The sequence below is a fragment of the Spizellomyces punctatus genome (assembly GCF_000182565.1).
Source record: "Spizellomyces punctatus DAOM BR117 chromosome Unknown supercont1.2, whole genome shotgun sequence".
Classification (NCBI taxonomy): domain Eukaryota; kingdom Fungi; phylum Chytridiomycota; class Chytridiomycetes; order Spizellomycetales; family Spizellomycetaceae; genus Spizellomyces; species Spizellomyces punctatus.
Window position 1 is genome coordinate 366,726 of NW_015971538.1, and position 20,271 is coordinate 386,996.

The 20,271-nt window shown below is 48.3% G+C and overlaps 9 protein-coding genes across 9 annotated transcripts in view; 4 read left to right on the forward strand and 5 right to left on the reverse strand.

Annotated features, from left to right (window-relative positions):
• The window catches only part of SPPG_01002 (uncharacterized protein), a gene marked incomplete at both ends in the record, with an annotated part of 2,047 nt that extends 1,935 nt beyond the window's left edge, over positions 1-112 (reverse strand). Inside the window, one exon of the mRNA XM_016749327.1 lies at positions 98-112. Within this exon, the coding sequence (XP_016611560.1) occupies positions 98-112 (15 nt within the window). The remainder of the gene's footprint in view (positions 1-97) is intronic.
• A 526-nt stretch (positions 113-638) lies between these two features.
• On the reverse strand, positions 639-3,292 carry SPPG_01003 (uncharacterized protein). Its single transcript, XM_016749328.1, has 4 exons — positions 2,943-3,292; positions 2,807-2,863; positions 2,447-2,696; positions 639-2,377 (listed from the first exon to the last, which is right to left on the reverse strand). Exons 3-4 carry the CDS (start codon positions 2,626-2,628, stop codon positions 1,024-1,026), a joined length of 1,536 nt encoding a protein of 511 aa, XP_016611561.1. The 5' UTR covers positions 2,629-2,696; positions 2,807-2,863; positions 2,943-3,292; the 3' UTR covers positions 639-1,023.
• Positions 3,293-5,065: 1,773 nt separating this feature from the next.
• On the forward strand, positions 5,066-6,989 carry SPPG_01004 (uncharacterized protein). Its single transcript, XM_016749329.1, has 4 exons — positions 5,066-5,356; positions 5,421-6,307; positions 6,369-6,597; positions 6,667-6,989. The coding sequence occupies exons 1-4, from the start codon at positions 5,114-5,116 to the stop codon at positions 6,880-6,882; spliced, it is 1,575 nt and encodes a 524-aa protein (XP_016611562.1). The 5' UTR covers positions 5,066-5,113; the 3' UTR covers positions 6,883-6,989.
• On the reverse strand, positions 6,966-8,227 carry SPPG_01005 (uncharacterized protein). The gene has a single exon (XM_016749330.1). It carries the CDS (start codon positions 8,138-8,140, stop codon positions 7,121-7,123), a length of 1,020 nt encoding a protein of 339 aa, XP_016611563.1. The 5' UTR covers positions 8,141-8,227; the 3' UTR covers positions 6,966-7,120.
• Positions 8,228-9,017: 790 nt separating this feature from the next.
• Positions 9,018-10,749, forward strand: SPPG_01006 (multifunctional nuclease RAD27; the record flags this gene model as incomplete). Its single annotated transcript, XM_016749331.1, has 10 exons — positions 9,018-9,030; positions 9,093-9,370; positions 9,438-9,501; positions 9,566-9,675; positions 9,734-9,784; positions 9,851-10,003; positions 10,072-10,290; positions 10,354-10,418; positions 10,492-10,609; positions 10,672-10,749. 10 exons carry the CDS (start codon positions 9,018-9,020, stop codon positions 10,747-10,749), a joined length of 1,149 nt encoding a protein of 382 aa, XP_016611564.1.
• A 127-nt stretch (positions 10,750-10,876) lies between these two features.
• SPPG_01007 (rpsU-divergently transcribed protein) lies at positions 10,877-12,120 on the forward strand (the record flags this gene model as incomplete). The annotated part of the gene is made up of 7 exons (XM_016749332.1): positions 10,877-11,094; positions 11,148-11,360; positions 11,432-11,513; positions 11,577-11,681; positions 11,743-11,794; positions 11,859-12,016; positions 12,091-12,120. 7 exons carry the CDS (start codon positions 10,877-10,879, stop codon positions 12,118-12,120), a joined length of 858 nt encoding a protein of 285 aa, XP_016611565.1.
• On the reverse strand, positions 12,059-14,184 carry SPPG_01008 (uncharacterized protein). Its single transcript, XM_016749333.1, has 9 exons — positions 13,955-14,184; positions 13,761-13,854; positions 13,558-13,694; positions 13,427-13,497; positions 13,173-13,321; positions 12,923-13,101; positions 12,689-12,864; positions 12,523-12,628; positions 12,059-12,459 (listed from the first exon to the last, which is right to left on the reverse strand). Exons 1-9 carry the CDS (start codon positions 14,148-14,150, stop codon positions 12,308-12,310), a joined length of 1,260 nt encoding a protein of 419 aa, XP_016611566.1. The 5' UTR covers positions 14,151-14,184; the 3' UTR covers positions 12,059-12,307.
• SPPG_01009 (uncharacterized protein) lies at positions 14,023-18,962 on the forward strand. Its single transcript, XM_016749334.1, has 5 exons — positions 14,023-17,850; positions 17,906-18,040; positions 18,103-18,290; positions 18,348-18,558; positions 18,630-18,962. Exons 1-5 carry the CDS (start codon positions 14,301-14,303, stop codon positions 18,851-18,853), a joined length of 4,308 nt encoding a protein of 1,435 aa, XP_016611567.1. The 5' UTR covers positions 14,023-14,300; the 3' UTR covers positions 18,854-18,962.
• On the reverse strand, positions 18,756-20,261 carry SPPG_01010 (mRNA splicing protein PRP18). Its single transcript, XM_016749335.1, has 3 exons — positions 20,198-20,261; positions 19,197-20,133; positions 18,756-19,117 (listed from the first exon to the last, which is right to left on the reverse strand). Exons 1-3 carry the CDS (start codon positions 20,210-20,212, stop codon positions 18,957-18,959), a joined length of 1,113 nt encoding a protein of 370 aa, XP_016611568.1. The 5' UTR covers positions 20,213-20,261; the 3' UTR covers positions 18,756-18,956.
• Between the last annotated feature and the right edge of the window lie 10 nt (positions 20,262-20,271).

A 20,271-nucleotide genomic window follows, 5' to 3' on the forward strand; every position in this document is an offset into this window, starting at 1 on the left:
AGAGTAGCTAAAAGGGGCCCTAAAAGAATAACTTGGAGAAAAGTCTAAAATTCAAAAGTTCTTGTTTTAAAGTAAGAAAAACCATCGGGGTGCCCACCAGACTCTTGTCCATTTTATAAAATCCTCTACTCTGCTAAAATCCTCACCCTCCACCCCACCCTATCCACGAACTCACGCTAACCCTCTTTTCTGACCGTTCAGATCCATTCCCCAAACGGATGCTTTCCCAATGACGTCCACCACCAAAAAGAAAACCTTTTACTCTCCCCACCCAGATTTCTCGTCGTTGAATAAATAAAAAATAAAATTCGGGAGCCACGGCCTGTTCGGGCAAAGTTTATAACCTAGCTAACGCCTAATCAAGGCTTAGTTATGGATTATGTAAAATTGAATGAATTCGTGGTAAGCAATAAGAGATTAAAAATCGCCACGCCTTTAAAGAAATCCTGTGACATTGCAACAAAAGTTATCGTACAATGGCCACTCTTTCTAATATCGCAAAGAAATGAAAAAAAAGAAATTTCAACAGCCTTCTGCAAACGACTCGGAGGTCCTTTAGATGTTTGATTATACTCTGAGCAATAGAGTGCCACAATGCATTGGGAGACGGCTTTTTTGCAAAGATTCTTGTCGCATATAAACGGTTGGCAACGTGGTGATGACGGCAAATTCAAAGAGCATCAACATATAATTACAGATAATCCCTGTTTTGGGTCGCTCACCCAGACTTCCTACAATACAATTAGATTCCTCGCCCACCTCCACAAAAAAAATAAAACAGAAAAAAATATATATCGCACACTAAACGCAACGATATGGAGGGTAATATACGCAATCACATTGTGCCAGCCAAAAATCCCTTTCCATGATCCATCCAGACACCTGTGCCTTCACTCTCGAGCCCAATCATAATTACTAGGGCAAGATGTCCTCCTCGTATACTCCTCCTTCATTATAGACAATATCTTTTTCCTCACCATGCACCATGCACCATGCACATAAAACAGGAAATGTGTGAACCCGTTAGAAACCATGTCGCGTGGTCTCCACGCCGGTCATTGGATCTCCGCTCGTATTTGCGGAGCCACCAGGTTCCCAGTCCATGTCCATCGTATCTATCTTTGGAGATGATCCTGCAGAGTACGACTTTCCATTGGATGCAGCTGCCCCAACAACACCTTCCAGACTTCCAGCTCGTCGGGAATAATCCGTGTCCGGCGTCCAATTTGAATGTGCGAGGAACATTGGCGGTAATTTGGAAACGGGGGCAGAGGTAGCGGAATTGGTGGAATCATGAGAAGGGGAAAAGTGGTGATGTCCGTGAGAGTGATCGGGTTTGGGTGGAGGCAGAACAAGTCCTTCACGAGGACTACCGCTTCGGGCAGCTCCGTCGATGAGCCCGATCGGCAAGGACCTGACACTTGGTGCTCTCAGGGGCGTTGTGTTTTGAGGTCGTGCTTGTCTGTCAATATCAGGAGGTGCAGTCATGACGGAAAAGGCCGATATAATGGATGGAGACCGATGTAATTGTGGTGGTGATGCCCGAGGAGATCCGCTGTGTGCACGATTTAAATTTGCACTTCCGTGGGACGTACCGGACATGTTGGGACTTTGGGACGGAAATATATTTGCATCCTGCTGCACACCAGGCATGACTACCTGGTATCCCTTATGGATGTTGTCGTTTAAGGTGTCCGATCGCTCGCCTTCATCCGGTCTCCCTGAACTGCCAAAAGATCTAATTGACTGATTGTCCATCGACAATATCGACTGATTATCGTAGGACCGTGTGTCATATGATCGATATGAGCGCCCGTCGTCCATGGAGCTGATGGAATAAATGCTCATCTGCTTGCCAGAATCATGGGACGGTCTCGGGAAGTCATCATAGGAGCGCTTATTCTGGGCTGTTTCATAACGATATGGCGAGGCATCCCGATGATGCCGAGGTCGGTGCTTGGAAATGGGGACGTATGTTGGACGGAATTCCGAGCTGGACTGCGATGCTAGCGAAGCGGCACTAAAGGACGAGACGGAGGATCGTATCGATGAGGCGGAAGATTGCGGGTGTTCAGGCATGAACTCTGGGTATATATCGGTAGAAATAACCACATCAGCAAACATGGGCAGCTCGGCAGGACTTTCGAGTTTCTTTGTTTGCAGCTCCTCTCGAGTGTAGTACGAGACCAAATGCTGTTTCCGACCATCGGATGTGGTGATGGAGATGGCCTTTTTGGTCAAACCATCCTCTTTGATGACGTACTCTACTTTTTCTTCTGCCGCACCGGGCATTTTATGCTTCCGGGCTTCCACTTCACGGTATATCAAGAAACTGCCGTTGATACGGCTCGGTGACCAATGCTTTCCATCAGTCCATCTGATTGATAAAAATTTTGATTGAGATAAATTCAGCACGGTGAACGTGGGAAATGTGCCCATAACACACCTTTTAATTCCACTTTCTTCTTCGTCCCAGACAAAGACTGAACCAGATCGAACATATGCAAGACGCTCGGACTCTGACAATCTTCTTTGAACTCTTTTGAGGCGCTGGAGACGACAAGCCTCAAACAAGAGTAGAGCGTCGTTCGGCGAGTTTACAAAACCGTGAAAACTCTCCATTGTCATTTTAGACAAGTTCGTTGACAAGAATTTCAATTCCTGTGGAATCGCTCACTCATGCAACAGATGGACGGCTGGTTACCGGCAAAAATTATAGGAATTAGCCACTGTGCCAAGCAAGCAGGACTAAACGGTGGCGCAGGTGTGAATTCCCAGCATGCAAAATGAGACTGCGCAAAAGCACCTTTCAGCGAAGAATAAGCCGCCGAGACGGCAAAAGCGAGTAGGAGAGGAAAAGTGCCTGTGCCGACAAAAAGAGTGCAAATGACATTCATTGTCAGACATGAGACACTTTACGTCGGTCGCTGGCATAGGCACACCTTATATGTAGCCGATATTGTTGATGATGCTCCACAAAGGCGAAAAGGTGATACCGTCGTTTGTCAAAAGAGTCCTCAAAGGCTGTTGTTAAATGCGGCGCTAAACGAGCGGTGGGAGTAAATCGCGGGAATGGGTAGAATGCGAGGTTGATTGCCAAAACAAGTTGAAACCCGAATTCTCCTAGTTCCTCTCTTTTGTGTGTCTTGTATGGAAAGACCCAATGTACCCTGCCACTACACACACCGTACGTAGACTAGTAGAACAAGAGTTGCCTTGCAAAGTGATGCTGATGATGAAGAAAACCTCAAAATACGAAATGCAGCCCAACCAAGAAAAAAAACCAGCCAGGCCAAAATCAAAAGGACGAGGGCGGGAGGGGGGAAAAGCCGTGTGGATTTCTCCTGTTGATATGGGGACAACAACAGAAACTCTATTCAGAAGGGAGTTGTATCCATAACTCAAGCAAGTGGGCGCGACCTTCTATATATGGTAACAATATATACAAACTCGACGTGAGGCGCAGGGTCAAGCTGCAACCAAAAGAGGCGCGTCACGGACTGTGTGAAGAACTTTATGGTAATTCAGGGTGTGTTTACCATTGCCGCCTGTAAGGTTATCGGCGAATGATTGGATTGATTACGTAAGACAACTGGGATATGACTTTGCAAGCTCCAGTTGCCATTGCAGCAACCGAACAAGCAGAGTGCAACTGCAGCAGGATATGGGGCCGGCGACTCTTTTTTTTGCTTGCAAAGTCCACTGCCCCCCATCTGGACAGTCAAAACGAATGCCATCATTTGCGGTGAGCCAATAAGCAAAAGAAAGGGCGGGGAGCCCGAGTCACTTGGACGCGTTAAGAAGGTTAAAGTTTCATTGAGCAATATTCCCGCTGTGACACTGCATTATGCCACGGTATTGGAGAAATATTTTGACATTGAAAAAAAAGGATATACCCTGCCTATCCCCAGAACATAGTGTGGAGGCGATTGAAAATGGCACTAGGACGCATTATTATCCGGATTAATCCGGTTAATCATATCGCATAATCAGAACCCCCCTCTATCGCTCAGATTGGTGTGGCATGTATTGTAATGTTTTTTTTTTAAACTGCGGTGAGGCGCATGCCAAAGGTCTATAAAAGGGGGGCCTTTTCCCTCTTTCCTCTTTACCCATCCTCGACTCGAAGCATCTGCGCAACGCTCATTGCGACCCACACAACCTCATCGCGACTCGGTCAACCATGAGAACGCTGATGTGGTGGTGTCGAGGACCTCGACCGCCCGACAGCAACCGTGATCAGAACCAGCGGCAACCAATCGGATCCGATAACAAAGCCTACTATTATACTGCCACATTAGTTGAGCTTGGTTGGTATGTATTGATGGCATTTCTTGCATTTCTTGTCATCGGGTCACCTCGCTGACATGCAAGTTTTTTTTAGTCTCCAAGCCTTGTCACTGAAAATCCACCAGCTTGTGACGCTGCCCAGTCGATTCGCTCCTGGATGCAAGAGTCTGGCTTCAATGCCATCAAGAGTTCTGGATCAAGGCCTAGTAGGGACCACGTGTAGTGGTGGGCAGTTATCCGGTTAGAACAACCGTTACGTATTGCGTGTATAATTGCCTAGTAGTAGTTAGTTACCTTTTCCGAACCGGTTGTCGCCGGTTTATTCCCTGGTGTAGTAGCTAGTGCCAGTTTCTGTCACCTCTACACTAAACAATGTACAGACGGAAAACAGAAACAAAAATTGTACATGAAAAACGTACATATATGAGAGATAGCATGAACAAGCAACCGAGTCACGGCCAAGATATGGTGCCGACGGGTAAAGATAAAATGTTGGCAACCTCACAAAAACTACACAAGTAGTCGATCAAACCAAAGTGTGGCCGCACCCTCTTGAAAAGAATACATTGATGCCTAAACGCAGTTGCAAACCATGAACCACTGGAAGGTTGACCACATATGTGAGGAAAAGGGCTGCCAAACTCTATACCTTTTGGTGCGCACAGTATGCCAATTCAAAAGACATTGGCCTGGCCTGCGGCTACTGCGCGCACGTGGCAAGGTCGCGTTCGGCTTACATACGCGTGGCCTACTTACAAGACCGCTGGATCGTCAAGTTGGCATGTCTTTGACCGCAACATACTGACCAGTTACCCAGGGCCGCATGCCGCCCCGCAGCGCATCGTTCAACACGACCGACCATACTCAGGGTCTCACACCACCCCGTAGCGCATCTTTTACCATGCTCGACCAGCTTGGTAAAAAAGGGGAAGCGACAATGATGGCGATTCCACGAGATGTACGCATCAAGTATCCCATTCGACCGGCTGCCAATGCGGCAGAAGGTGTTCTCAAGACTGCTGTCATGGGAGATGACGGGGCGGATGAGCGAACGAGAAGCTTCCAAGTGAGTTTTGGTTATGTGGAAACTCTAGTTAATCTAGACCTCCTCACCTCTTTGCATAACGTAGATAAAGGCAAAACTCCTTGCGGCCCTTACAGTCCTCATCATATACGTCATGTTCTGGTCTCGCCTTGCATTGGCCATCCCTCTTCCACCGTCCCAAATCCTATCACTGTTCCTTCCAGTCCTATTGGGTGGTTTGGTCCGACCATTGACACCTTACCCACTGCTTGCCATGCTGCTAACGGGTCTAGTTCTCCGCAACCTCCTTCCTAATTGGGTTGGAAACCCACCACATCAAATCGCAAAAGCATTCTTTTCTTTTGCTCTATCAACGGTAGTTTCAAGAGCTGGATTGGCAATTTCATTATCGACATTTATCTCTCATGTACGTGCCACGCTGGCTGTCGGAGTTCTACCTGTGATTGTCGAAGCAGGATGGTTGAGCATACTTTCACATGGAGTGTTTGGTTTACCCTGGGAATGGGCTTTCATACTTGGGACGGGCGTCGCTAGTGTGAGCCCTGGTGTCGTTGTTCCCCTGCTGTTGGGTCTTGTAGACGGGGGTGATGCTCGATGGAAATCAAATAGGACTGTCAGGATTCTGTTGGCGGCGACTGGAGTGGATGTTTTAATTGCGACAACCGCATTTGGAGTTGCTGTTGCGGTTGTGGAAGGTGTGCTAGAGGGGCGTGGCATTGGGCGATGGTGGGTCGTGAGAGGGCTCTTGGAGGTGGGAATGGGCGTGAGCGTGGGAGCAATTTTGGGCGTATTGGCCTGGTCACTCAAAAAGTGGATCGGAAGGGACGTGATCCTGTTTTGCCTTTCTACAGCTTGGATGATGGGAGCCAAGGCCTGGCGGTTTCCGGGGGCTGCTACGTGTGGGACCATCTGCGCTTGGGCCGTCGCTGGCAACGTATGGAGCAAGGGGGATGTGGAAAGGGCTGACAAACGGTATGTTGGGCGTGCTCTTCCGAAACAATGCTTTGCAACGCATCTCATGCTCTTCCCTCAGGTTAAAAACAGTCTGGTATTGCGCAGAACCATTTCTCTTTCCTGTCATTGGTGCATCCATTTCTCTCGCCTCGTTCGATACGCCCACACTTGTCCTGTCTCTCACCTGTGTGGCATGCTCCATATGCATCAAACTCTCGACAGCATATGTAGCAGCACGGTGGGGCGGACTGGATAAAGATGAAGCAACGTTCTTGTCTGGGGTGTGGACGGGAAAGGCTAGCGTACAGGTAAACCCCTGCGCAGACGGCTTCGTTATTGCCTGCAGCGGCATTGACAATATTGCTTGCTTCCCATAGGCGGCATTGAGTAGCACACCGCTGACACTGATTCAAACCTACCACCTCGAATCTGAACCAGACTTTGCCTATGCTCACATTGTGTTTGCGGGTATGGTCAGTGCGATCCTAATTGGCGCTCCCATAGCGTCTGGGTGGGTCGCCATGTATCGGAATAACGAGGGAAAACAAAAAGAGATGGCTCATGCTACGGTGATTGGCGATGAAGTCGTGTGATATAGAATGAGACGGTTGTGAGCTAGTTCTTGGGTGCAAAATAAAATGAGATCGCTTCATAGAGAATGTGAAGCGCAAAGTATCTAGAGCGCAATCAAATAGACTGGTTTTTAATATTCCTGGTTAAAGATATCATCTTTTCTATCAATTGTTTAAAGAGACTAATGTCCAATCTAACATATATATATATATCCAAATTCACAAAGCATTAAAGGTATCCAAGATTGTAACGAAGAGCTCAGCGCGACGGTAGTTCGCTTGCATCTTTCCATGCAAACCTGTACACCCTATACCTCTGCTTTTCAACCTTGTCCAAAAGCTCATCAGCCCAAACCCAAGTGCCCACGAATCCAAACGCCTCCATATTCTTTTCGAAATCACTTATCGCAGAAAAAAACTGCGGTCTAATTCGGTTGACAATGACCGCCTGTTTGGGTTCCGCTGAAAGAGAGTTGACAAAAATGGTGTGTATCACTTTGGGAAGAATGCGAGCGTGCTCTGGGGCATAGATAACATCCGCGGCAAGAACCGTGCTGATGAATTGACTGTGGGTAGGTGGGTTGTTCCAGTCTAATACTTGAAAGGAGACACGCTCTTCGACGTTGTTGAGACGAGCATTTTTAAGTGCTGTTTCAAGGATAATCGGATGAAAATCTGTCGCAGTAATGTGGGTAGTAGGTGGTAAAACCATGGCGGCTAGAATCGAGGTCAACCCCGTCCCGCAGCCAAGCTCAAGGATGTTGGTAGGATAGGGCGGAAACAAGTGAGATGCGTCAATCAGACGAGACAGGACAAGGCCAGCATTCCATATTTGGGTCCCGATCTCGACGTCTGAACCTGTTCGGCTTGCGCTTGGTTCAGACAGTTTCAAGGTGGCATGAGTAAATGACCATGATTCTATATCTGACTCGCACGGCGAAACGTCATCCGACGGCTTGTCATTCAACCACTCTTCCAATACCCCTGCTGTCCGCTCGAGCGCCTCAACAATGCATTTACTTTCTTCCTCTTTTTCCACATGCAGTGTCTCCAACTCCTCCATCCGCCTGAATAGCCACTTTTTGATACCTTCCACAGCAATCTGATGCTCGATACGGCCGTCATCTACCGGTTCCCCGTCGCCATATCCAGAGTCTGTATCGTTTATCGTACATGCAGGGATGAAGCGGGATTGGATGTTGGATAAAATTGCAATGTAAGGAGCAATGTCGGAGATGGATCGGATCGTTGCCTGTGGGGGGAACGGAAGAAGGGACATTGGTAGGGCGACGGGCCGCGATGGACGGCAGAGGCAAACTCGATCGTCTGGCTGCGGGTATCATTTTTTACTCTTTTTTTTTTTGTTGCAGCCAACTGCGTGCAGATCCAAAAATAGAATTCAAAAAAGTTCGGATAAACAAAATGAAGAAATTAATTTCCCAATTCTTAAATTAAATAATATCCACGTGATCTATCAACCACACGGAGCGCTCCATCCCCCCAACGACCGCGGTGAAAACGTTGGGATGGCCAGCAATCTACGAGTCGCAGCATTTCAAGGCACGTTCCAAGTGGAACTCAAGCTGAAAGCAATAATGAGCATCTGCCAATTTCGTTCGTCCTTTTCACCGACGCAGTCATTGACGAGTAGATACTTTTATGCCAACGGAGAATGGGATGCAGCAACATGGCTTCCTGACAACGAGTCTCAAGCTGTGAAATTGCTCAAACTAGCAAAGAAACAGGAAAACAGTTCCAACTTGCAAAAGAATGGAGCATTAGACCACAACGGTGCCGTCATAGCAACAGCGTGTGTGACCTTACTGGAGACAGTTGCCAAAACTCAACTGATGCTTAATTCTGCATGTTTATCCAATTGACCATTGCCCGTATCCAAGGAGGTAGGCGTTCATCCTTGTGATAGTACGCATAGTGCTAGCTTTATCAAGCCCTGGTTTCACGGTTATCCATGATCCGTGATTCTGCTCGCATGATCTACACGTTCAAGTGAAGGGGATCTTACGGCCGCTTCTGCTTCTTTATTGCTGCTCATGCCAAGTCTCTTAAGGGCTACGAATTTGCGGAGCTGTAGGATTTCCAAAGTTGTATTCCCCTCTGCCAATCGTCCGCGCTGGTTCTCTTCCACCTTTGTCAAAATGGGAATTTCGGGTGTGTTTGCATAGCGAGAACCGTCATGTAACGTAGCTAAAGGCTAACCGGTGCGCATTCAGGCTTAACCAAAGTCATAGGGGATCACGCCCCAGGCGCAATCAAAGAGAATGACATTAAAAACTACTTTGGAAGAAAGGTTGCGATCGATGCTTCCATGTCCATATACCAATTCCTGATCGCGGTTCGGCAAACGGACGGAATGCAACTGACAAACGAGGCAGGAGAGACTACAAGTCATTTGATGGGGATCTTTTATCGTACTATTCGGATGGTGGAGAATGGAATCAAACCAGTGTATGTCTTTGATGGGAAGCCTCCAACGCTCAAGTCGGACGAGGTACGTCCGTAATCATCCTCCTCAGAGCTCCAACAGGAGATTGATAGCTTCTGGAATTGGGTTATAGTTGAAAAAACGTGGTGAACGTCGTGCAGAAGCCCAAGCTCAAGCGGACGCTGCTACGGAAGCAGGTGGGATTTATGCCATGTCAAAATATTGCAAATACCGATTTTGACGTGGGAATCTTCCTCTAAGGCGACACGGAGAACTTTGACAAATTCAGCAGACGGACAGTGAAGGTGACAAAAGAGCATAATGAGGAGTGCAGAAAGCTTTTAAGGCTCATGGGGGTACCATATATTGAGGTATATGCAGCTAGTCACACTTTACAAAAAGGTGTCGATTATCCAATGCTATCAATAGGCACCCTGCGAGGCGGAAGCACAATGCGCGGCCCTTGCTAGGGCTGGAAAAGTGAGTAGCATTCCCATTCCCTTTCCTCTAGCGGTTCCTATGCTGTAAATCTCACGTAGGACTTAGGTCTTTGCAGCGGGCTCGGAGGATATGGATACCCTTACATTTGGCACACCAATTCTATTGCGACATTTGACCTTTAGCGAAGCTAGGAAGATGCCGATTTCAGAAATTCATTTGGATAAAGCGTTGGCTGGCCTTGACATGACCATGGACCAGGTGCGACAGCTGAGTCGTGTGTGTTCACGGTCTCGTCCATATAAACTGAGACGCTGTGGCCGCCGCAGTTCATTGACTTGTGTATCCTACTCGGATGTGATTACTGCGATTCTATTCGAGGTATCGGACCTCATCGTGCGGTCACATTGATGAAAGAATGCGGATCACTAGAAAAGGTTTTGGAAAAGTTGGACCCCAAAAAGTATAATATTTCAGAAGACTGGCCATATAAAGAAGCGCGAGAGCTGTTTAAGAAGCCGGATGTGGTGGATCCGGTTGATATTGAGGTTGGTCTCGTTTTCGGCTCTGTTATTTGAATCCAGGTTCAAATACCCTTTTTTCCCGATTAGCTGAAATGGGATGAACCTGATGAGGAGGGTATAGTAGATTTCATGGTTAAGGAGAAGAATTTCAAGTAGGTTCATTGGATGCCCTCCGATTCTCGAAATGCCCTGCATTCCGCTAAGTATATTTCCTTCTCTCACAAGTGAGGAGAGGGTACGCACTGCAGTAAAAAAGCTGGCCAAGCTGCAAAAAACCGCGACCCAAGGACGACTAGACGGTTTTTTCAAAGTGTTGCCAAATTCGGGTGTGGGTAAACGAAAGGTGGGTGGCCTGTGCAAAAGGAAAGCGTGTGACTATTTCATTGATTAGCCTACTATAAACAGGCTGAGGATAAGAAAGGGGGACCTGCAAAGAAGACCGCTGCAAAAAAAGGTGCCGGTGGAGGGAAACCTAGGCGTTAAATAGACAAATATCATTTCGCACTTACATTATTGAGCCGTTGGTATGGCAACATCTCGATGGCACGGGCACACTAGCGCTCAAGATGCCGAGTCCCATCCCATTCCCGCACGAACCACTTCCATCGTCATGCTAGCTATACGCCGGTCTGCCACTCGGGCTCTAGGAAGAGCGCCAGTCTCGATTGTTGCTACATCACATATTCCTCACGCCGTCACATGCCGAGTCCATCGTATCCAGACAGTTCGTCACAACTCCTCAGGACCGGATGCAACCAGCAAACGTGCCGCGATTTCGTACGATGTCAACCTACAAAACGAGGAACAAGCTGTATCTTCTCAAACCGAGTACGTCGCCCTACACCTTTCCTTTTCTCGAACCTTCATCTGACTTTACGCAGTGTTACAGCTACGCATATCCTCGAGGCCTCGTTGAAACATGTCCCTCAGCATGGGTGGACAGTACAAGCTCTCGGAGCCGGTGCTTCAGACTTGGGATATCCGTCCGTATTGCACGGACTGTTTCCAAGGGGTGGGGTGGATCTGATAGACTACTTCCTAAAAAAGAGCAAACGTGAGATGAAGGCTGAAATGGAGAAGCTGGATTTGGAGAGGTGATTATTCCGATTGGACGATAAACCCTTTGCTTCATGATACTTATTATGTGTCTCATGCTAATGTACAGCATGAAAATCACCGCGAAGATTCGGACAGCTTGCATAACCAGACTAAAGTTGACTGGTCCGTACATATCTCGATGGCCCGAGGTGTGTATTTTGTCCGTCCCCATGTCCACCTTACAACCGTCTTACGCTCTCTACCCAATGCAGGCGCTAGCTCTGATGGGTCAACCTCAAAATGTACCTATGTCTCTCGGAAATCTGGGAGAATTGGTAGACGACATGTGGTATCTTGCTGGGGACCGGTCCGTGGATGTGAGTATCTGCACGCCCATTGTGATCGTTCCTTTTCTCATACAAATCTTTGTGCATGTAGATGAATTGGTACAGCAAACGGACGTTGTTAGCCGGGGTGTATACATCGACTGGTAAGCCTCAATCACACAGAATTGCGAGAACAGGCAATATCTAAGTGACCCAACTTTCGCGCAGAGCTCTACATGACGCAAGATCGATCGCCAGACTTTGAGGAAACATGGAAGTTTCTTGATCGGCGGTTGCAGGATGTGGCATTCATAGGACGGACGGCCTCGGAGGTGACGAATTACCTCCAATTTGGAGTGAGAAGTGCGTTTGGCATCCTTTCCTCGGTAGGTTCATGATTCACAGAAACATCCTGCACGTCCAGAAACGACGCCAGACAAACCAGTGTATTCTTTTACAGTTTGGACACAAGACCCCTTTCAATCGCTAATCATCTAGACACATATATAGCAGTCACATAAACATAGCTTCATAGGAAATAGAGCTGAACATAAGGCACAATGTAGCAACGTCCAGGTATGAAGACTACATAGCGAGGTGATGGCGTAAGGTACCGGTCCGGCGCCATTATTCTGGTCTCATTCCACACACTGCCCGTAGAAGAAATATACAAGTCTCTACATCGCCCGTGTATTCGAAAGAACGGTTTTTTCATTCAAGTGCTTCATTGACCGTGCGGTCAAACCCAAGCCAGTATGGAGCTCCGCGAGCCCCGGAACGCCTTTTGTTATTGCTAGCCCAGATAATCCCATGTACGAATGCAAAAGATCTATCATATGCATTGTGAGTTTGATTGACAGACGGAATGAGAGAAGGTACACGAGAGACAAACCTGGATAGTCACCAGGACCTTTCCCAAATCCGCCGTATTTTGTATGTGTGCTTTTGAGGAATTTTTTCAATGTGTCCGTGTCGACGAGATGGTATACACCGAGGAGCTACAGAGGTAGGATGAATCAGGAACCAATCTTGTGCAACGTTAAGCGAAAGCTACGTACGTCAAGGGAGGCGCCAATCCAGAACGAATAGCACGTATCTGTAGGTTTGTTCGGTCTCCCGTTGAACCCGTCCACTTGCCGGGTAAGCAACCAATATATCAGTTGATCCCGACCCTTCAGCTCGTCCAAACGGTTCATCAAGCTTAAAGACGCCACGGCGCAATACGTTGAGCCCCCTGATTATAGATCGTTAGTCATCCTGTATTGGCTTTTATGTTGCATGCATGTAGCTACCATGAGCCTCCTGTCCTGGGCCTTGACCAAATGCGTACTCGTACGTTTGGCTATTTCGAATAAACGCCAGTGCACGATCAACGTCCACACCCCGCCAGTCATTCAGCATAAAACTTATGGTACATGCACAATAAAGGAAGCGCATGTCACATTCATCGCTTCCCCAGTTTGGGCAAAAGCTGATGGCGTGGTTGAAGTCAGTAAAACACGTTTGAGCGTAGATGCTACGCGAAATGTGGAGATCATGCACCTTCCATTTTCCTGCTGAAGTTGTCGAAGGGATGCGGTGATTGCATCCCGGTTCACCCGTGAGAGATCGTCTCCAAGGATGATCAAGCAGGCAAGGGCAGTATATGTCATGGTGATATGGGCGCTGTCAAAGTCGTTGCAAGGGATGCTCTGAACCCACCGACGGAAAAACATGAGATGAGCGTGATCGACAACATTTATACGGTAGGCGGCACTCTGAATGAATCGGCGCACATACCCCGTTGCTTCACTCACCGAATGAGAAGAGTACGGCGCTCCCGCAAATGGTCCCCCTCTAAATCCACAATGTGGTGACGGCGCTCCTGCTTTTTCTACACATCAATACGGGCTACCTCTAACCTAGAGTCAAACGATCCAAGATGAACCTTTGTCTATTGTCTGAGGATGAATTTGTTGCGCATATATCCACTCTATCCACCCAGCACGTTCTTCCTCTGTCGTTAACGTATGGAGAATGCCTAATATATCTAGAGCACCAAGGCAAAAGTACGCGACTGACATTCTTTTTTGGCAGAAACCGTTGGTATGAGACAGCCAGCCAGTGAGTGGAGGTGCAAGAAAGGTTTACCTGCTCGTGTCGATACTTGTGTAATGTACTGGAAGGTGCTGAACGTGTTTGTGAAAGTAGCGGGCATCGATGGCGAGAACTTCTGGTGGGAACGCTGGTCGGAAAGAAATGACGCGGAATGAGGAGAGCTGTGACAATAAGCGGCCGTTGACACACAGAGTTCTCAACGTCCTCTACTTTGAACAGGCCATTACCTTTCTCCGCCTCGTCTATAATGGTATTTAATGCCATTCTCTGCAAGATCGCGTCAGATGCCACCAAAAAAACTGTTGAATGAGCGGGGAGAACGCGACTTGGACTGAAGGGTCCCCCAAAGCCGCTTTTTGGCCCGCACGGATCTTCGTTTAATAGCGATAAATATGTCCGCAGCACCGACGATCCCGGCAACATTATGCTCTTGCTTCCGATTTGATACTAGGCAACAGCTACTCACACTTAGCTAAGCTTCTCCGACACCGACCCATTCCCGTCATTACGATAGGTCGGGGTTGTTCTCCAGGGCGAGGATGCAGCTGGTTGGACCAGTTTGGCAGATAACCCATGGACGATAACGAGCTGATTTTGGCTTGTACAAGCCAAAATGCGATTGCTCGACTCAGTGCATTGGAGACGTTGCGGGCAGATATTAAAACATCGGGTTCAAAGTGGGCACATAATGCCGCATCGACGGAATTGCTCTCCACTATTGCATGGACACTTTGCGATAGCAATCCAAAGATTGCGATTGAGAGTTTTCAGTTTCTCCTGGACTTTATTCCAACCAATTTGCGAGGTTGCGAAAGTGTCCTGGAATATGCTGTTATTCCAGTCCTCATAAATTGCTTGGGTGATATAAAATTACAACACCGACGGTTGGCCTTGCAAGTCTTGAAAGTCTACCTAGAGCACACTAGCAGCGTTGAAAACATGCTGGAGGCGTTGGCGCATTACGGGCTCGAGAGCGAAGATTGGCGCGTACGAAAAGAAGCTGCAGCTGCGATACCCATGCTTATACCTACTAATATACCAGGCCTTAACTGGCAGCCCTTGATTGGAGCACTGGTAAATCGATTGAGGGATGTTTCGGATGTTGTTATTAAAGGAGCCATCCTGGTCTTGAGGCACATTGGCCTGACGATTGGAGACGCGGTGTTCATGGACATAATCAATAGACTTCCTGGGTTGTCCAGGCAGCTATTTAGGCAGTACCAGGATAAGATTCTAGTGCACGGTGAGGCGGGCGACACGAACAGAGTTGGAGGGGTTGACGCAGGACCAAGAGCTTCTCCTGAGCGCCCAAAATGTTTGCCCCCACGCACTTTATCCGAACCTGCCCGAACACCATCACGCAACAGTCAATTCCAGGAAACAGCACTCCTCCCTTCCCCACCTCATTCTGCAAAAAATCGAGTTGTGGCAGTGGAGCCGCAACTTGCGGACACCGACGTCGTCTTTGGACTAATCCCAGTCGTCATAGTGCAGGGGCTTCACACAGAAGTAGACTGGCGACGGCGGTCAATGGCGATCGAGAACTTGCACCGATGCATCCTTGCTGCTGACGACGTCGTTCCTTTACTTCCTTTCCTGGATGATTTTGTTGACTTCCTAGCCCCATTTTTGGGAGATGCCAATTTCAAGATCGTCATGACGACCTTGCGAATTTTGAGCGACCTGATAACTAGAGTGGGGTCCGCAGTACGTCCAAATCTAGAAAAGACCGTTCAATGCCTTATTCAGATCCTTGGGGACACAAAAGTTGCCATCCGGCAAGCAGCTGCAAAGCTAGTGCTACAGCTCATGCATGTGACAGCGCCAGAGCCGGTGTTAACAATCGTCCTGCGGTATGCGAAACATGACAGCCCAAAAGTTCGCGAGGAGGTCGTAAACATTGTGACAACAGCTCTGCTGACCTTTCCTGATGCGCAGTGGGATTTCCCATGCATTATTAAAGAGCTGCTTGGAACGCTGAAGGATGGAAAAGCAAAAGTGAAATATGTTACAGTCGAAGCATATTCAGTGATTGCCGCCACACTATCTCCAAACCGCATGCAAGAGATCTTGCGAGGATTTGGTTTGGATGAGGAGACATTGCATTTATTAGATCTGCGATTCATGGATCGAACTTTGCCAACTCTGAACTCGGAAGGATCGCTGGAGCATATTATTTCACGGTCGAATGTCACTACACCCCAACCGATGGCATCACCAACTAAAGAACACCCTACAAGTCCGACCGGAAAGGCACTAACACGGGTGAATTCCAAATCAGCACCTTCCTTGGCTGGGCGTCCGCTTTTGGCCCAAAGAACGGGCAATTTTGAGGAAGCACTGCAGGGACATATTCGAGCATTAGATAGGGCTCTGAGCGCAACTACAGAATCCCCGAAAGAGGGCACCAACAGCCGAGGACAAACCGCCCGAACGATCAAATTGCCCTGGGAAAGACCTCGTTCTGGTACGAAATATCGCTACTCCTTTCATGGAGATATGCACAGATCTCAGAACGAAGCTTCGCAAGATGGGCATCGTGTACGAAGTTTCTCGGACTCTGAGAGGATCCTTGGGCAGGGACCCACAGCCGATTCACAGACAGCTGGTCACCTTCCTTCGAGCGATGACATCAAAAATGATTACCACATAAGTGACGGATCCCCAGCGTCTTTTGATGATGCAGCCACACAGGGCAAGGCTCAGGCACCGGTGCGAATGAACAGCTATCCGAGCAAAACCCAACCGTCGCCTCACCGTAAATCAACTCTCGCTGGATTGCGAAGGGTTCGACCGAAGCTTACCACTTACTGGAACCAATCAGAGGATGATCTCCGTACCGACGGTAAAGAATATCCCCTCGGGGATCATCCACGGTCACCGAGTGCACCGTGGTTGCTTAGCGATGTCTCCTCAAGGGATTCTAGCGCAGCAGATATCACATTACTTACGACGCATCCTACAACCATGTCTCCTCTGCCGTTCAGCTCAGCGCCAACCCCTGATCTCGACTCTCAATGGGACGGCCAACCACGCGACCTGATCAAACCACCTGCAATACATCGTAATACCAGTAACACCGGAAAGCGTGCATCAATCGCCACTTTTGGCACTGCGGAAGGTGCTTCACCTGCCGCCGAAACATCCGAACCGAGTGGGAGATCCCCTGACGATCATATCGCATGTAAGCGGTCAACTACTGTTGAGAACTCGAACGGCTTGAGCCGTTTCAGTAACCCTTCCTCTGAGGGATCGTCTAAGACTCAAAAAGACGGTCTAGTCGAGAATGGGTCTCGTCCTTTTGCCCATGATTCCTCTCAAAGGGCAGCATCCTCACCTCAGAAGAAATTTCACACTTCTGCCATGACACGGGACGAGCCCCCAGCATCAGCACCGCCAGGCTTACAGCGCACCAAAACAAGTAAAACTTTTGAACAAGACTACCGTTTGGCGCTGCAGCAATTACGGAACAACCCCGATTGGACCGTCAAAGTTGAATCTGTTGAAAAACTGAGGATTATTCTCGTGGAGTGCCCTCCTTTGTTCAACGGAAATCTTCATGAACTACTCCTTGCAGTTGTCGCCACGGTGCACAACCTGCGCTCTTCCGTGAGCAAGCACGCAATTGCGTTTCTTCACGATATGTACCTGCATCTTGGCAAAACCATGGAAGCAGATTTGGACATGACAGTTGGGTCATTGTTAAAGAAAGTTGGGGAAGGAAATGGTTTCATTGTTGAAGAAGCTGATCGAGCGCTGTCAGCAATGTGTGAAGCCGTAAATCCATCACGCTCAGTCGCATCGCTTCTTTTGTTTGCAGACCACAAGAATCCGGCTGTTAGGATGCGGGTGGCGTCTTTGATGGGCCGGGTCGTAACAGGGACGTCTGACGCCCAAGCCGCGCGTTACATTCAGTCGTATGGGGAGGCTGGAAAGCTTCTCACTGCTCTGGTGCAATTTTTGCGTGACGGATTGGCGGACACGAGGAATGCCGCCAAGCGAATGCTACTCTTTCTTTCGCAACTCCCTGACTTCAATAAAGTTACGGAAAAGGTACTCACCATAAAACAAGTAAATGAGGTCCACGAAGCATTGAAGAGCGCGACGGGACGGGAAAGCGCAGGTGCGTCTTTCTCCGCAAAATGATCCAGAACCCATTTTATTGAAATGTCTATTAGTCAGCACCAGATCTGCGGTAACAGGAGCACTAGTTCGAGCCCCAAGCAAACGAAATGTAAAGAAGCCTCGGGAGAAATCGGATGTCCGGGACATGGACCGTCTGAACAGTATTTACAGAGACATGGTCGCAGACGGTGAGAATGCGCTGTATTGAATTCTGGAGTTTGCTGTGGGGCTAACAACTGCTATGACGTAGACTGGAGAAAGCGATATCAGGGTGTCATGGATGTCATAGCATTTGTCAAAGAGTATCCATCAGAAATGATGGACCGCCAGCGGATCCAAATGCTATTTGACCACTATCTGGAAAGATGCCGAGACGGGAATAGCAAAGTGGGATTATTGGGTTTACAAAGCTTGCAGGAGCTTATACCTGCATTGAAGGTAGGATGCTGTTGAGTCTTCCGCATGCATGCTTTCTATCGCTAATACGTTTTGTAGACTGGTCTAGATCCCGTCATCCACACGTTAGTCCAAACATTGGCCAACCAAATGGCGACTGCCAGTCCCGTTATTCGTACCGCCACAGTGCAAGCCATGGATACACTAATTGCAAATGGAGACAATGGACTGATCCTGCAATCTCTTGCGAATTTTGTGCAATTTGGATCCAATGCTCGAGTCAAGCCGATGCTTCTTGAACAAATGATCCGTAAGTTGGCAGTCCCAAAGAGCAGTGACGCTCAGGAGTCTAACGTGTCCTATACATTCTTTCGTACACAGCGGTTATTGACAATGTTTACGCCTCCAAGCCGAGCCTTGTCATCAAATACGCCGTTCCAATCACAATGCGCTTCCTTCAGGAAGCAAAAGGCGATATCCGGAGCACCAACGCCAAACTATTGAAAGGATTGTTTTCATTGATGGGTCAATCACTATTTGAGCACGTTGGACATTTGACACCTGAGGTTCAAGGAAACCTCATGGCCACCTTGGGATGTTCATAATATTTAAGAGCTGGGACAGCGGGCTGTCTCTCGTGTAACAAATAGGAACCACCAAGTAGATAACTCGATTGTACATAATGAAACTTTTTGACAAACCCGTACATTAGCCTATCATCTTTGCGTGGTCGTCTGGCGGCCATTTAGTTTGCGCAAACGTCATTAGGCGCTTAATGGATTGAATCCACTTTCGCTGTGCTTCGTCATTCAGTACGTGCGCAACTTGCGACGAGAAAATCTTCTCTCGAGCACTACGCTCGTGGATACCTGAAGGAGTTAACGCTCTTAGTTACCTGGAACTACTCTGGCGTTTGCTGGCATCCAGGAAGCGAATGAAGATACTTACCAACCATGGTGACTCCAATAGGCCACGGTGCATTGCCAATCGATAGGCGAAGATATGAATCATTGGCCTGAAGGTACTCCCGCTGCTGCATCAGTTGGGCAATTTCACAGACGCGTGCCAGCACGTCAGGTTCGAGTGCCCTCTTTTTAAGTTGTTTGAAGAACGGCTTCATGTACTCTGCTGTTTGCGCCTGTATAGCGGCTTGAAGCCGTCCTTGTACGCTTCGTTTGACGTCTTCCGGCCGAGCGTCTAAGGACTTATCCCATTCCCTGAGCAGTCGTTTGAAATATATGGATAGCAAGTTATAGGCTTTATCACGATCCGATTGGAGAAGCTCAAGGGATATAATGGAAGTGTCGACCATCTCTCGTTCAACATCTCGGTCTTTTCGTTTCTTTCGATACTGGTCTTCTTCCTCTTCTCCGCCTTCGCCCCCGGATGCTTTCCGCTTTAAGTTCTCTAGAACAAGTTCCTGTTCGGTAGCCGCCATCGCAGCACGGAAATCATTGCGCTGCCCCTCCGTTCTTTCCTCGCTAGCCTCTAATTTCCGTAATCGCCGAATTCGCTGCTTATCGGTTTCCCCGAACAAGCGAATTGGCTGATCTCGTGCTCGGAAGCGACGCACCAAATCACTTTCGGCAATGTTATAGTCTACTTCATCGTTCTCATCTGCTTTGTCTTTCTGGCTGTCGGCATCGGATGTATGGGCTTCGGGTGTTCCTGAAGGGCTGCCTAGAGAGGGTGAATTGAGTCCCTTCCGACTTCCACTCGGAGCTTCTCCGAGACGTTTCGCTTGCTTTTCCAGGCGCTCCTTCTCTAATCGTTTCTGTTCCTCTCGATATTCTTCCTCTCGACGCTTTTCAAGCTCGCCGCGCTTGATGTACTTTTTCCCGTTGGCAAGCTGGGCTAGTGCGGCTTTCTTCTTCTCAAGTTCTGCCTTAAACGGGTGGCAAGCACTGTCAGTTTCAGTCAGTAGATATCAGTTTATCTCCCTCACTCACCTTGATAAGGTCCATTTAAAAAGAGCCAACACTGAAATGTGGCAAGTATGTGTTGCTGAATGAGTGATCTCGCA

What these genes read in the sequence shown, in the direction of transcription:
- SPPG_01003 (XM_016749328.1), bottom strand. Translation starts at nt 2,628, where the DNA reads ATGACAATGGAGAGTTTTCACGGTTTTGTAAACTCGCCGAACGACGCT. An exon ending in GAAGAAAGTGGAATTAAAAG is followed by an intron (nt 2,378 to 2,446) that starts GTGTGTTATGGG and finishes TTTATCAATCAG; the next exon opens with ATGGACTGATGGAAAGCATT.
- SPPG_01004 (XM_016749329.1), top strand. Translation starts at nt 5,114, where the DNA reads ATGCCGCCCCGCAGCGCATCGTTCAACACGACCGACCATACTCAGGGT. An exon ending in AGCGAACGAGAAGCTTCCAA is followed by an intron (nt 5,357 to 5,420) that starts GTGAGTTTTGGT and finishes TGCATAACGTAG; the next exon opens with ATAAAGGCAAAACTCCTTGC. An exon ending in GTGGAAAGGGCTGACAAACG is followed by an intron (nt 6,308 to 6,368) that starts GTATGTTGGGCG and finishes CTCTTCCCTCAG; the next exon opens with GTTAAAAACAGTCTGGTATT.
- SPPG_01005 (XM_016749330.1), bottom strand. Translation starts at nt 8,140, where the DNA reads ATGTCCCTTCTTCCGTTCCCCCCACAGGCAACGATCCGATCCATCTCC.
- SPPG_01008 (XM_016749333.1), bottom strand. Translation starts at nt 14,150, where the DNA reads ATGTTGCCGGGATCGTCGGTGCTGCGGACATATTTATCGCTATTAAAC. An exon ending in TCCTCAGACAATAGACAAAG is followed by an intron (nt 13,498 to 13,557) that starts GTTCATCTTGGA and finishes GTGTAGAAAAAG; the next exon opens with CAGGAGCGCCGTCACCACAT. An exon ending in CCCAGGACAGGAGGCTCATG is followed by an intron (nt 12,865 to 12,922) that starts GTAGCTACATGC and finishes ATCTATAATCAG; the next exon opens with GGGGCTCAACGTATTGCGCC.
- SPPG_01009 (XM_016749334.1), top strand. Translation starts at nt 14,301, where the DNA reads ATGGACGATAACGAGCTGATTTTGGCTTGTACAAGCCAAAATGCGATT. An exon ending in CAGAGACATGGTCGCAGACG is followed by an intron (nt 18,041 to 18,102) that starts GTGAGAATGCGC and finishes GCTATGACGTAG; the next exon opens with ACTGGAGAAAGCGATATCAG. An exon ending in GCTTCTTGAACAAATGATCC is followed by an intron (nt 18,559 to 18,629) that starts GTAAGTTGGCAG and finishes TTTCGTACACAG; the next exon opens with CGGTTATTGACAATGTTTAC.
- SPPG_01010 (XM_016749335.1), bottom strand. An exon ending in TATTGGAGTCACCATGGTTG is followed by an intron (nt 19,118 to 19,196) that starts GTAAGTATCTTC and finishes TAACTCCTTCAG; the next exon opens with GTATCCACGAGCGTAGTGCT.